General features: G+C 44.6%; 2 protein-coding genes across 2 annotated transcripts in view; one reads left to right on the top strand and one right to left on the bottom strand.

Moving 5' to 3' along the window:
- The window catches only part of huwe1 (HECT, UBA and WWE domain containing E3 ubiquitin protein ligase 1), a 43,427-nt gene extending 32,321 nt beyond the window's left edge, over positions 1-11,106 (top strand). Inside the window, exons 64-82 of the mRNA XM_084014403.1 lie at positions 105-496; positions 652-1,312; positions 1,441-2,155; positions 2,260-2,348; positions 3,018-3,174; positions 3,441-3,573; positions 3,768-3,970; positions 4,070-4,311; positions 5,024-5,126; positions 5,384-5,533; positions 5,655-5,900; positions 5,993-6,110; positions 6,209-6,349; positions 6,441-6,728; positions 6,903-7,008; positions 8,380-8,497; positions 8,963-9,144; positions 9,935-10,125; positions 10,236-11,106. Of these exons, the coding sequence (XP_083870529.1) occupies positions 105-496; positions 652-1,312; positions 1,441-2,155; positions 2,260-2,348; positions 3,018-3,174; positions 3,441-3,573; positions 3,768-3,970; positions 4,070-4,311; positions 5,024-5,126; positions 5,384-5,533; positions 5,655-5,900; positions 5,993-6,110; positions 6,209-6,349; positions 6,441-6,728; positions 6,903-7,008; positions 8,380-8,497; positions 8,963-9,144; positions 9,935-10,125; positions 10,236-10,338 (4,338 nt within the window). The 3' untranslated portion in view covers positions 10,339-11,106. The remainder of the gene's footprint in view (positions 1-104; positions 497-651; positions 1,313-1,440; positions 2,156-2,259; positions 2,349-3,017; positions 3,175-3,440; positions 3,574-3,767; positions 3,971-4,069; positions 4,312-5,023; positions 5,127-5,383; positions 5,534-5,654; positions 5,901-5,992; positions 6,111-6,208; positions 6,350-6,440; positions 6,729-6,902; positions 7,009-8,379; positions 8,498-8,962; positions 9,145-9,934; positions 10,126-10,235) is intronic.
- The window catches only part of ribc1 (RIB43A domain with coiled-coils 1), a 119,351-nt gene that overhangs the window by 56,008 nt on the left and 50,559 nt on the right, over positions 1-12,784 (bottom strand). The gene's annotated exons all lie outside the window — the stretch shown is intronic.

Genomic DNA, 12,784 nt, shown 5'->3' with positions numbered 1-12,784 from the left:
TAGACCTGCCATCTGGAGAAAAATACAAAATCTGATTTCTAAGCAAATCACTAAATGTAGAGGTAATCAGTTCATGTAACTAAGCATACCATTGATTGTCTTAGGTTCTTGCCCAGCAACGAGCAGAGCAGCAGCGCAGGGAGCTAGCCCAACAGCCCACACAGGGAGACACCCCTCTGGATCCCGTCACCTTCATCCAGACACTGCCCTCGGAGCTCCGCCGTAGCGTACTGGAGGACATGGAAGACAGTGTATTGGCGGTCATGCCCCCGGACATTGCTGCTGAAGCAGCTGCGTTGCGTAGAGAGCAAGAGGCACGCCAGAGGCAACTGATGCATGAGAGGTTGTTTGGTCATAGCTCATCATCAGCCCTATCAGCCATCTTGCGCTCACCTGCCTTCACCAGTCGGTTAGGGAGCAATCGTGGTGTCCAGTATACCCGACTTGCTGTGCAGAGAGGAGGCACATTTCAGATGGGAGGAGGAACGAACCACAGGTGAGAGGAGATGGTTGTCTAATATCCCTGTTTTGAGACTTCATATTTAAGGGTTTTTTCTTAAATGACAATATGTATAAGGGACTCTTGATCAACTCATACTGCTCTTTTGACAGATGACAAACTTTATATGTGTTATTCTTTTGTTTCCTCAGACCATCCAGTTCCAGCGTGGACTCCTTGTTGCGTCTGCGCGGTAGATTGCTGCTGGACCACGAGGCCTTGTCATGCTTGCTGGTTTTGCTCTTTGTGGATGAACCGAAGCTTAACACTAGCCGTCTCCACCGTGTGCTCAGGAACCTCTGCTACCACTCTCAGACTCGTGGCTGGGTCATCCGCAGCCTGTTGTCCATCCTCCAACGCAGCAGTGAGAGTGAGGTGTGTGTGGAGACCTCACGTCTAGAAGACTCTCGTGGCAAGAGGAGCACCCAGGGAGGCTGTGCAGGAAAAGGCTCTGCTACCTCTTCCCTCTCCTCTTCATCCTCCTCCTCCTCTTCGTCCTCATCTTCCTCCTTAGAGCTACTGAACAGGGTGGAGTCTCGCAGCTCCAGCCAGCTTTCCTGGCTCTCTGTTTCAATGGACGCAGCCTTGGGCTGCCGGACGAACATTTTCCAGATTCAGCGGGCATCCGGTAGGAAGCACGCTGACCGGCACTCAGCTGGGGGTTCTACAAGTTCTGGAACACTGGCAGGAGTGCCAGGCGCTGCTGCGGGTGTGACGTGTGCTGCAGGTGGAGGTTCCACTGTCCACATCCACCCACAAGCTGCTCCAGTGGTCTGTCGGCACGTGTTGGACACACTCATCCAGCTAGCTAAGGTGAGTCTACTTATCTTCATCTATATTTGATTGATTATCTATTGTATGTTTGCAATTTAAAAAAAAAAAAAAAAAAATCTTGAAGTTATAATATTTAAGTCCTTTTTATTTCTTGTCTGTCCCTGCAGGTATTCCCCAGCCACTTCACCCAGCAGCGCTGCAAGGATCTGTCAGCATCTTCATCTGACCTGGACTCTCGTCTCTGTTCAATCACCTCTGTGGGAGGGGGCGGAGGTGGGGGATCCAGGTCAGGATCTCTGAGTAACCCCAGCTCCAATCCCTCCAACACCCAGAACTCCTTCAGCTCAACTGCCGCTACTCTCCAGTCTCTGGGAATCTCCACTGATTTTTGGGACCTGCTGGTCAAGCTGGACAACATGAATGTCAGCCGAAAGGGCAAAGCTTCTATGAAGACAGTGCCTCTGGGGGGCAGTGCAGAGGCTGAGGGGGCTCAGTTAAGCCTGGAGACCTCTCCTCTAGGCCAGCTGATGAACATGCTGTCCCACCCTGTAATCAGACGAAGCTCCTTGCTCACTGAAAAGCTGCTGCGACTGCTCTCCCTCATATCCATTGCCCTGCCTGACAACAAGGCCACAGAGGTGCCTGCTGGACACCCCACCCCACAGGCTGCCATCCCAAACGCGACAACCAGCTCAGGAGTCACAGCCCCAATCACAACACAGGGCACTGTGTCAGCGGGCTCTACCCAGCCTACTGTGGCAAGCCTCGGGGCCTCTGTGGTAGCTTTAGCCCAGGGTACATCCTCAGGGACAAGTCTAGCAGCCTCCCAGACATCCTCTACAACAATCTCAATACCCACATCCACTGGAATTACCTCTACAGGTAGTGTACATTTATTCAAAAAATAAAATGTCATCAGATTTTCAGTGTAACAAGGATTTCAGTAAAAAAAATAATGTGCATTTTGGTGGGTTTCACCACAACAGGGAAACTGAGGGGCACTACTAGCAGTACAGAGACTGACAAGATGGCCTCCAGTGGACTCACAGAAAAACAGCTTCAACTATCTGTGGAGGTACGAGGGGGGGAAAAGGTCATAGGGTGTCTTTTATGCTGTAATCGTGGAATGTATGTCTATTTTCATCACTGCTCGTGGAAAATTGTAACTTTGCACATTTTTTTGAGAATTGAGGCGAGTCTGTTTGCAAAGTAAGTTGAGAGGGAGAACCAAATTTTAAATCTCGAGTTGAGAGGCATGTTTGGTTTGTCGCTGTAGGGTTATGCTTGTTTTATATCTTTTCGTAAAATCTTTTCGCCGGTTTGCCTGAAAGCTACCCGAGTCTCATTGAGCCAGCAAACAAAATGTATTTATAAAGCACTTCTTAAAACACAAATGAATAGGTGTATAAACTACACATAAAAGATCAAGAGAATTCCAAAGACAACAAATGTTGTTTGTGCAGGCTATTCAGAGTTCAGTTCTTGCAACCTGGACTCATGCATGTTCGGTAGCCATACGGATCAGTTACTCAACAGTCACACAGCATACAGTATTCTTTTCTTTTCACTGCAGGACAAACGGGCACTTATCATTGGGAGCTTTTATAAAGATGTTTTGACAAAATCATGTACTCCTTTTCACCGTTTTGATTACTAGGCAATTTATTGGTTTCTCACGTCTTTCTGCAACTTGATTAATAACCCTAATATTTTTTCTCATAACTCCTTTCCTTCTCCCTACAAGGTGTTGACATCTCACTCGTGTTCGGAGGAGGGTCTGGAGGATGCAGCCAACATCCTGCTGCAGTTATCCAGAGGAGATGGTGCCACCAGAGACACTGTGCTCAGACTGCTGCTCAGCGGAGCTAGACACCTCGGATACACTCTCTGCAAACAGATAGGTCAGTGATGGGCAACTACACAGATGCAAATGCTGTTTCTCTTTATGTACATTTGTATGCCTCCTTGGTGGCAATAGGTGTGGCCGGAGGCATTATGTTTTTGGGTTGTCTATCCATTGCACCAGAATGTACGTGCATTCATCTGTATTATTCTCGTGACGTGGTGCATCTCAGCAATAGGTTACAAAACATATTTTCTGGCCATAACTCAAGAATCTGTTGCTAATGATTACAATTTACACAAATATCTATTTTCTCTGTCTCAGGCACATTGCTGGCCGAGCTGAGAGAATACAACTTGGAGCAGCAGAGACGGGCACAAGCGGATTCACATTCTCCTGATGGCCCTCCTGAGGATTCCTCCATCTCAGGCAGACTCAAGGGCAAGATGACTAGCAGGTTAGCCAGTGATGGTTGCGGACCACCCAGTGACTTAGGTTGTTGACACACTGACAAGAGAGAGCTTTGTTCTGTTTAACCTTAACTAGTTAGTTTGGCCCTAGAAACCCTATGGTATCTCCTTTTGCATGAAAGTAAATCTTCCACAACTACAATTTCCTTTACCTTGTATGTGTTTGTTGGTTGGGGCACAGGTTTGACGGATCGGAGAGTGTGGTCATTGTGGCTGCACAAAAACGCACTCTTGGGGGACGTGAACTACAGCTTCCCTGTATGAGCTCACTTACCTCGAAGACATCCACGCAGAAGTTTTTCTTGCGAGTGCTGCAGGTCATTATCCAGCTCCGTGAGGACACACGCCGCGCCAACAAGAAAGCCAAACAGACGGGGCGTTTAGGTAAGATGTTGCATTTACACAGTTTTCATGATGTATGCGTGCAATATCCTGATTATGTATCAAGTGAAACAACCCTCTCCTCCCTCTCCCAACGGCCAGGATCCACTAGTTTGGGCTCAGCTAGCAGTATCCAGGCTGCAGTGCGTCAGCTAGAGGCTGAGGCTGACGCCATCATCCAGATGGTGAGAGAGGGTCAAAGGGCACGCCGGCTCCAGCAGGCCCCCCCACCCACCGCTTCTTCTGCCTCTGCTGCCGTCGCCGCCGCTGCAGGATCTTCAGTGGCGGCCCCCCATGCCCCCACTGGTGCTGCTCCCCCAGCTGGCACGGCTGCTGCTTCCACGGTTAGCATGGGCTGCACTGACAGCAGGCATACTCCTACTCATACACTGCACACACTTACAGTAGGAAGCCATTTGAAAGTTGCAAAAAGCACATCAATAACATAGTATGGCCATGACAGTGTAGTTATGTTGTGGTCATCGCGAATAATGCAATGAAATGGCCTTTAGCTACTGACCTGCTTTATGTCTAATTAGGCTTTGCCTGTACAGGCGTAAAACTGAAGCTACCCCATTACTTGTGATGTATCATTGTATCTGTAAACAATGTAATGTAATGCAGTGTGCAGTCACCATTCAGCCTACTATCTGAAATGGTTTTTACGCATGGTGAACACTGCTGCCGTGACGACCATTGGCAGCCATATCCGCAGAAAGATGGATGTGCCAGTGATCGATTGCTTCCCGTATCGTTGTCTTTGCATTGACATGTTCGACTGTTGAAATGGTCTACATATGAATGTGCTGCCTGCTCCAGATGGTTTGATCTATTCCACGTATCATGTATGTTTGCTGGCTGACATGGCTTCATGCTTTTGGCCCTCCAACCCTATTCAGCTGCAGTTCCCCTCATCTCTGTCCATCATTGGAATGTCATTATGCATGGCAACATCTGTCGAGATGGTTACTATGAAACAAATGCTAATCATTAATCCCATGTTTTTCCCTGTTGCTCATCCTGTCCCTCTGGTCCTTCCTGGTTTGTTTTCTGTAGTCTGAAGTGCAGTCAATGTCAGAAGCCCAGGCGGCCCAGAGAGATGAGTCTCCAATGGATGTGGACCAACCATCTCCTCTAGAGCAGGATCCTGCACCTCTGGGTAGGACTCCATTGCAGAATGCTTATGACAATTTAAAACACGGGCTGATTCACTGTTTTGTCTGTAAATACCCCCCACAGCCAGTGAGCACAACTTGTTTATCATTTTCTCATAGTGACAGGAGTTAATTTTAATATCGACTACAGATACAGAAAAAGGACTCATTCACCAATGCTGAATGCTCTCTCCTCCAGTCACAGTTGATAACAGCATAAACTATGAATAATGGTTTGGTCATTATTCAAATTGGATTTCAGATGAAGACGGAAACAGCCAGTCAGAGAGTGAGGAAAGACTTCCGGATCTCCCGCTGCTCAGCGAGCAGCTACTGTTGGATGAACTATGGGACATGCTCGGGGAGTGCCTGAAAGAGCTGGAGGAGTCTCATGACCAGCATGCCGTACTGGGTAAGTGGAATCCTTCTTAAATAATGCATTTCTTTATACTGTATATGATATTTATGTTGTACTCAGTCTGTCAAAGGAGCATGGTTAAGTGATTTGTTCCCCTTATGTTTTGTTTCCACAGTCCTCCAGCCCGCTGTGGAGGCCTTCTTCCTCGTCCATGCCACGGAGCGGGAAAGCAAACCTCCTGTGAGAGACACCCGGGAGAGCCAGCTGTCTCACATCAAAGATGAGCCTCCACCGCTGTCGCCAGCCCCCCTCACACCTGCCACACCTTCATCCCTAGACCCGTTCTTTTCCAGGGAACCATCCTCCATGCACATCTCTTCAAACCTGCCACCGGACACCCAGAAGTTCCTCCGCTTTGCTGGTGAGCCTGAAATATTTAATTAAGGAGAATGTCAAAGCTGTGTTTTGATGTTCTTTCCAGTGTCTAGCATGATTTGTTCTTCCTCCTTTCAGAAACTCACCGCACAGTGCTTAACCAGATCCTGCGCCAGTCCACCACTCACTTGGCTGATGGGCCTTTTGCAGTACTGGTTGACTATATACGCATTCTGGACTTCGATGTTAAGAGAAAGTAAGGGCATTATCTTTAAACTTGTGTCTTATACTGTCTTATACAGTTATTTGCTATTTAAATGACTGACATGCTGATCTTTCTGGCCATCTCTGTAGGTACTTCCGCCAGGAGTTAGAGCGACTTGATGAAGGTCTGAGGAAGGAGGACATGGCTGTGCATGTGAGGAGAGATCATGTGTTTGAGGACTCGTACAGAGAGCTGCATCGCAAAAGCCCAGAGGACATGAAGAATAGACTGTAAGGCTCCATCACCCCTCCATCCACCTACGTGTCCTCTCAATTCAGAACCACTCAACTCGAGTCACACTCTGCACCTTTTCTCTTCCAGGTACATTGTTTTTGAAGGAGAGGAGGGCCAGGATGCTGGTGGCCTGCTGAGGGAATGGTACATGATCATCTCCCGGGAGATGTTCAACCCCATGTACGCCCTGTTTCGCACTTCGCCAGGAGACCGTGTCACATACACCATCAACCCCTCATCCCACTGCAACCCCAATCACCTCAGCTACTTCAAGTTTGTGGGTCGTGTGGTGGCCAAGGCAGTCTATGACAACCGGTTATTGGAGTGCTACTTCACCCGTAGCTTCTACAAACACATTCTGGGCAAGAGTGTCAGGTATTTGAGCTACTGCCAAGTTACAGCCGAGTGTCCTAATTGCTCAAGAAGTGTTCCAACTACACTCGATATCCCAACAAGCCATGCCTTATTGATTGCTATGATAAGCATGGTGGCAACCAGTTAGCTATAATTTTCTTGAATAATATGGATGTATTTCTGTTGTCTTACCAGGTATACAGACATGGAGAGCGAGGACTACCCGTTTTTCCAGGGCTTGGTGTACTTGTTGGAGAATGATGTGTCCACGCTGGGCTATGAGCTGACATTCAGCACAGAGGTTGGTGTCTCTTCTCTGAAAGTTGCAATTGGCTTCAAATTAAAAAATGGATTATCCTCTTAATTGTGATCGGGCTTCAAGGGCTTGAATCCCAAATGCTTCTTCTTAAGATGGAAAGGGGCTAGGGCTGCAACGATTCATCGAGTTACTCGATTAACTCGATTATGAAAATTCCTCGAGGCAAAACATCTGCCTCGAAGCCTCGTTAAATTCCTATGACGCGCCTATGTGCAGGGATCCGATTGTTCCACACGGACCGTTGTTCAGGAAGCACACCAGCGCGTCATACACGGTCATTCATTCTGAATTTAGTTGGCGCGATGGCGGAAAGTCAGCCTCAGAATGTCCGTAAACGACAGAGAGTATCGGGGCTAAACAACGGTACCCTGCTTGCCCATGTGAGCGATTTATTTCTGACAACAAAACGAATGCGTAAAGTTGTAAAATATGTGACTAGATGTCTCCTCGTCTCCGTGGCGCATTTCTCCTTTTTGTTTGTATATCGATCACTTCTCATCCGCCATCTTGCGAGTGACGTATAGAGTTACGTTTATGCATCGGACGCTCGTATTGGCTCCCGTAGCAGCTTTTACAGCCAATCGGAAAGCCTGATTTACGCTTGGCTGTGAGTTGTTGTGTTTGCCCAAACGGACGGAGGAGTTCAAAGCAGAGAAAAGAACGGTCAAACAGTTACTGTAGTGATAGAGAAAGCTAAATACATAAATGGCACAGAAGAAGTACACTATATACACACATATTTAGGGCAGGGAGAGGAAAGGGCCATTGCTGGCAAAACAAAACGTAAATTAAATGTTATCCATGTTTTATCCAAGTTGATTTAACTGTATTGTTGTTAAATTCTCACTGGCACTTAATAAATGGGCTTAGTTTTGGAGCCAAATTTTGGAGTTGGAATGAATACCTCTGTTTATTTTTTTTAGAAATGCTTGATGATTTTACAGCCACATCATTTTCGTTATGCATTATTTGTTTTGGTTGTTTAAAAACGCAATTTTTTTTTATCCGATTCCTCGATTAATCGATCGATAAAGTGCTAAATTAATCGATTACAAAAAGAATCGATAGCTGCAGCCCTAAAAGGGGCGTCAGAATCGTTATGCTTCTGAGACAGCAACATAGGTTGTCACAGAGCTGGAATTTAGGGGAAACGAGGCAAGCCGGCCTCTTTGTGAATGGAGAGAGTGTCACGCTGCAAACCAAAGTTCTTTATAAATGGTGCGATTGCGACATTGAAGGCTCTGCTTTCCGTGATCAGGGTGGAATCTCTGTGGTAAAACACCTTATGACTCGCAGTGAAATATTAAGCGAAGCGAGTGATAAAGAAAGTCTGCATGTTCTCTGTCTGTGAAGGTCCAGGAGTTTGGAGTGTGTGAAGTGAGAGACCTCAAGCCAAATGGAGCCAATATCCTGGTCACAGAGGAAAACAAAAAAGAGTATGTGCACCTGGTTTGCCAGATGAAGATGACAGGTGAGATTCTGATTCTTTTACCAAATATTTAATTTCTCAGTAGCAGTAGGGCTATACTAATACCCAGTATTCCTGCCTTTGTCGATGGGTTAATGGGTTAATATTCCTCTTTTAATTTGAACAGATATATTTTTTTTAAATGCTCAGGCTGTATGTATGGAAGATATAATTCTGAGTGGTGTGCAATGAAAGCACTAGGTAGCAGCACTGTTGCATTCTAAACTGATCAGTATGCAGCCGACATCTAAAGGTGTTTCTGTCTGAAAGATGACTGATTTATCATAAGCAAGACCCTCCAGCTGCTCAAATACATTATTCAGTAAAGCTTTGAATTTTCAGCTGCATAACTGGGGAAAAAAATAGCCAAATTAATTGATAGAATAACATTAGTAGCATAACGAATATTCTCTGTGCTACAGCGAGACCCCCCCGAATGATTACTTGCATATATAATTTGTTTTCTAGGTGCAATTCGCAAGCAGCTGGCAGCCTTCCTTGAGGGATTCTACGAGATCATCCCCAAGAGGCTGATCTCTATCTTCACTGAGCAGGAGCTGGAGTTGCTCATCTCTGGCCTGCCTACTATTGACATTGATGACCTAAAGGCCAACACTGAATATCACAAATACCAGTCCAGCTCCATCCAGGTATGGATCAGTGAACATATTTACATTATTGTTTTAATGTATATCCACTTTTCTCTTTTGTGTTAGGGATCCTAATATTGAATTTATTTTCTGACCAAAGGCAGACCCTCATTAACTGATCATTAACCAAACAGATTAGAGCCTTGCAAAACAGGGAACTGAGTCCCTAGTTCACCTGCCCGAGCGGTTAGCAGGCATGGTGTTGCATGCATGATTTTGTGATTTATGATGAAGCCACTTTCCCAGTAAGTCTCCACCACATGAAATGGTTTAGCTGTGAGGTTGTTAGTTGTGTGTCTTCATGGCATACCATTATTTCAGGGTCAGGGTTTCTGCTATTAGGCGACCCAAAGACCTCTCTGTACAAAATTTGCCTGTTAAAAAGAAAATAAGCGAATAAATAAAAATGAATGTGCAAGTTTATTATTATATTATCCTTTGCTTTTCTGTTTTTAACTGTTTAACTGCATGAATCGGTCAACATACTTAATGTCTGTTAACAGTTAAACGGTTAATTATTAACGTCCCTAATATGTGTGAGAGAACTGATATGTATTAATTATGTTAAGAGATGTCCCAAACAGATTTCAAAATTTCCTCATGTGAGTTTTATTTCCATGGTAGTTCAATGCATTGTATGCTCACTTCTAGCTCAGTAAAATGGTGATGGAGCCACATTTTATTTGTGGGGGTTGAACTATTTTCCCCCAGACAGAAATAAGAGACAAACCTACATTTATAACTCAACTGCTTTTGTCTTGTGTTCCTATTTATTTATTTTTTACTATAGATCCAGTGGTTCTGGAGGGCCTTGCGGTCCTTTGACCAGGCAGACCGGGCCAAATTCTTACAGTTTGTCACCGGCACATCCAAGGTTCCCCTCCAGGGTTTCGCTGCTCTGGAGGGCATGAACGGCATCCAGAAGTTCCAGATCCACCGTGACGATCGCTCCACTGACCGACTGCCATCCGCTCATACCTGGTAAACACCGCAAGTTTGCAAGGCATACATAATCAAAACAATCTCTGAAGAAACAAAAATGTGAGAATATAACATTAATGTATTGTTCTTTCTCTTTTCTCCACTGTCAGCTTTAACCAGCTGGACCTCCCAGCTTATGAGAGCTACGAGAAGCTGAGACATATGCTGCTGTTGGCCATTCAGGAATGCTCGGAGGGATTCGGATTGGCCTAAACTATGAGACTCTTAACACACACAGACATGCATACACTTGATTTAGATTTGCCTACTCCTGACACATTCACACTGATAACCTTTGAACGAACGCACACACTATCATAGACATTACTGGAGAACTTGTTGAATGGCCTAGACTTACTGGTTTCTATTCCATATAAAAAACGGATAAAACCAGCAAGTGAAATGGACTGATTGACATTGCGTACAACACAGAGAGCCTCATGTCGACACAATTGTGTCTCCCTTCCCAATTTAATGGCAAACGCAAAAGCGAATTCAGAGGATAAAACATGGACTAATATAAGAGATGTTTTCTTCATTTAGTTTGATTTCTCTGTACAAAAGGTTTGGGAGTTTATTATGTTTAATCTTTTTTGTTCTCTGGCTGTGTAAAAAGAAAAAAGAGAATGTTGTTTGAACAGGATGGTTATAAAACCTTTGGGGAAAAAATGTTGGTGGTTTCTTGTTGCAAATTTGTGACCTCACAAGCCTTGATGATGGGGAACATTTTTATCGGGGGTGTATGAACAACTTGAGAAGTTTTGGGGATATTCACAAAAATGCACTTTTCAAAGTTTTGTGGCATTTTTAAGGAAGGATGGTACAAAAAAAATGAAGAGAAAACCTGAAGGAGATTTAAAAAAAAAAAAAAAAAAAACGTAACCATAAATTCTAGAGTATTTTTGGCTATTAAATCGCTGACCCAGCCTTGAGCCTTTGAATCAGAGTGGAATAACTACATGGAATAAATGCATAAAATTGCGTCCATTGTCTCTTTTAATCGTTACCTGCTGTGAATTCATTTCATCAAAAGAATGTTAATTCTGTGTGTAATCACACCAAAGTAGAAATGTTTGCTGATGGCAGTATTTTGCTCGTCAGTTTATCAAGCGAGTCTCCCAACAACAATCAGGGACTCGCTTTGAAACCAATCCTACAGCTCACTCTAACGTTCTGACAAGCTGTCGCTCACGACAAAATCAATCAAGTACAGTCACCATGTGTAATGACTGGTGCCATCCTCGGGTACACTTGTCATACGCTGCCGAAGCCTTTAGGTTCATAGTCATTGCTGACGTTTCCATAGCTGACACAGGCCTGGTACGTCCTCCGGTCTGGAACTATAGTCTATGCCCTACTGATGAACTGAAGATGACGCCAAGTGCACCGGCTTGAATTTTGCAATGATGTGATCCATGATTGGAAATTTACCTTTTTCACAGCATATATTTTGACATGCAGCAGGAAAAGCACAGAATTTATAGCACCAAAAACTACAGCATGACCTTTTTGTGAGCTAGTTCCAGTTTAGGTCCTGGTATCGTGCACGTCTCACCTCTGCTTTCTAATCTTTCTAGATTGATTGAGAATGAAAGGGAATTTGAAAGCGGAGGTCAGCTCGTCATTAGTCTGACATTGTCCCATGTTAGTTAAATATCTCGTTATTGGATGTTTATCAGTGAGGCCATAATGTTTTCCACCATCCGGTCTCGTAAACACAATTAGTCATGAACGTCTTCAGCAAATTGTTCTTCAAGTTTGAAACATCCGCCTGGACTCGAGGTTGAACTGATGAGATTTGTGTGTCACTGTGAAATGTTTTACAGACATGGATTTAAACTGAAACGACCTTAAATCTCGTTGACTTGACATCTTAGAAGTTCATGCGATTATTTAACTATCTTTAACGGTTGACCCGTTCCTCCTCCGAATCTAAGCCTACATCACACTTGATGCTCAATTCCAATTTACTGCTCGGATCCAATTTGGTTTTGTTTTGTTTGCTTGCCGTTTATCAGATCCCAGTGTGGCCACAGAAGGCAGACCTGTATCCAATTTAGGACCACATATGAAAGTGGGACACATCCAATTTAAAAATGTCATGATTGTGAATGATTTGTGCAAGAAAAAACAGATCCGAGTATATGAACAACAACAAAAATCTGGTTTATGCCACTTCAGCCTGTCGAACGTAGTAATGGTAACAAGCTAATGTGAGTTTTTTCAGGTTGCTTAGCAACAGTTCTTGATAGCTTTTGATGGCTAAATATTTATACTACACTGATCTCAAGAGCCATTTCATTTATTTGGTGCCACCTGTTTAATTTAGTGATGCCAGGTATAATGTCAGATTTACCAAGTCTCAACTTGGAACAACAAGGCCAAGAATGTATTAAGTAGACCAGGATATTAATGTCTCATATGTCCCATGTTTAAGTTGATGTTTCTAGTCTCGATGGATGGCTGTGGCTCAGGCGGCGCAGCCTCCTGAAATCCTTTAACCACGAGGTCGGCTCCTCCTGCATGAAGACCGTTGGGCAAGTCTTGCAGCTCCGCCACCACTGGTGTATCAATGTGCACGTTATTTCCCACCACCAACTGCAAAGAAGTGTGGTTTAAATGTATTCTTGTGCTTCTTGGAGATAAACTTGAATACAAT

Source organism: Eutrigla gurnardus, assembly GCF_963514095.1.
Source record: "Eutrigla gurnardus genome assembly, chromosome: 8".
NCBI classification, from domain to species: domain Eukaryota; kingdom Metazoa; phylum Chordata; class Actinopteri; order Perciformes; family Triglidae; genus Eutrigla; species Eutrigla gurnardus.
This window is presented reverse-complemented; position numbering and strand designations above follow the sequence as displayed.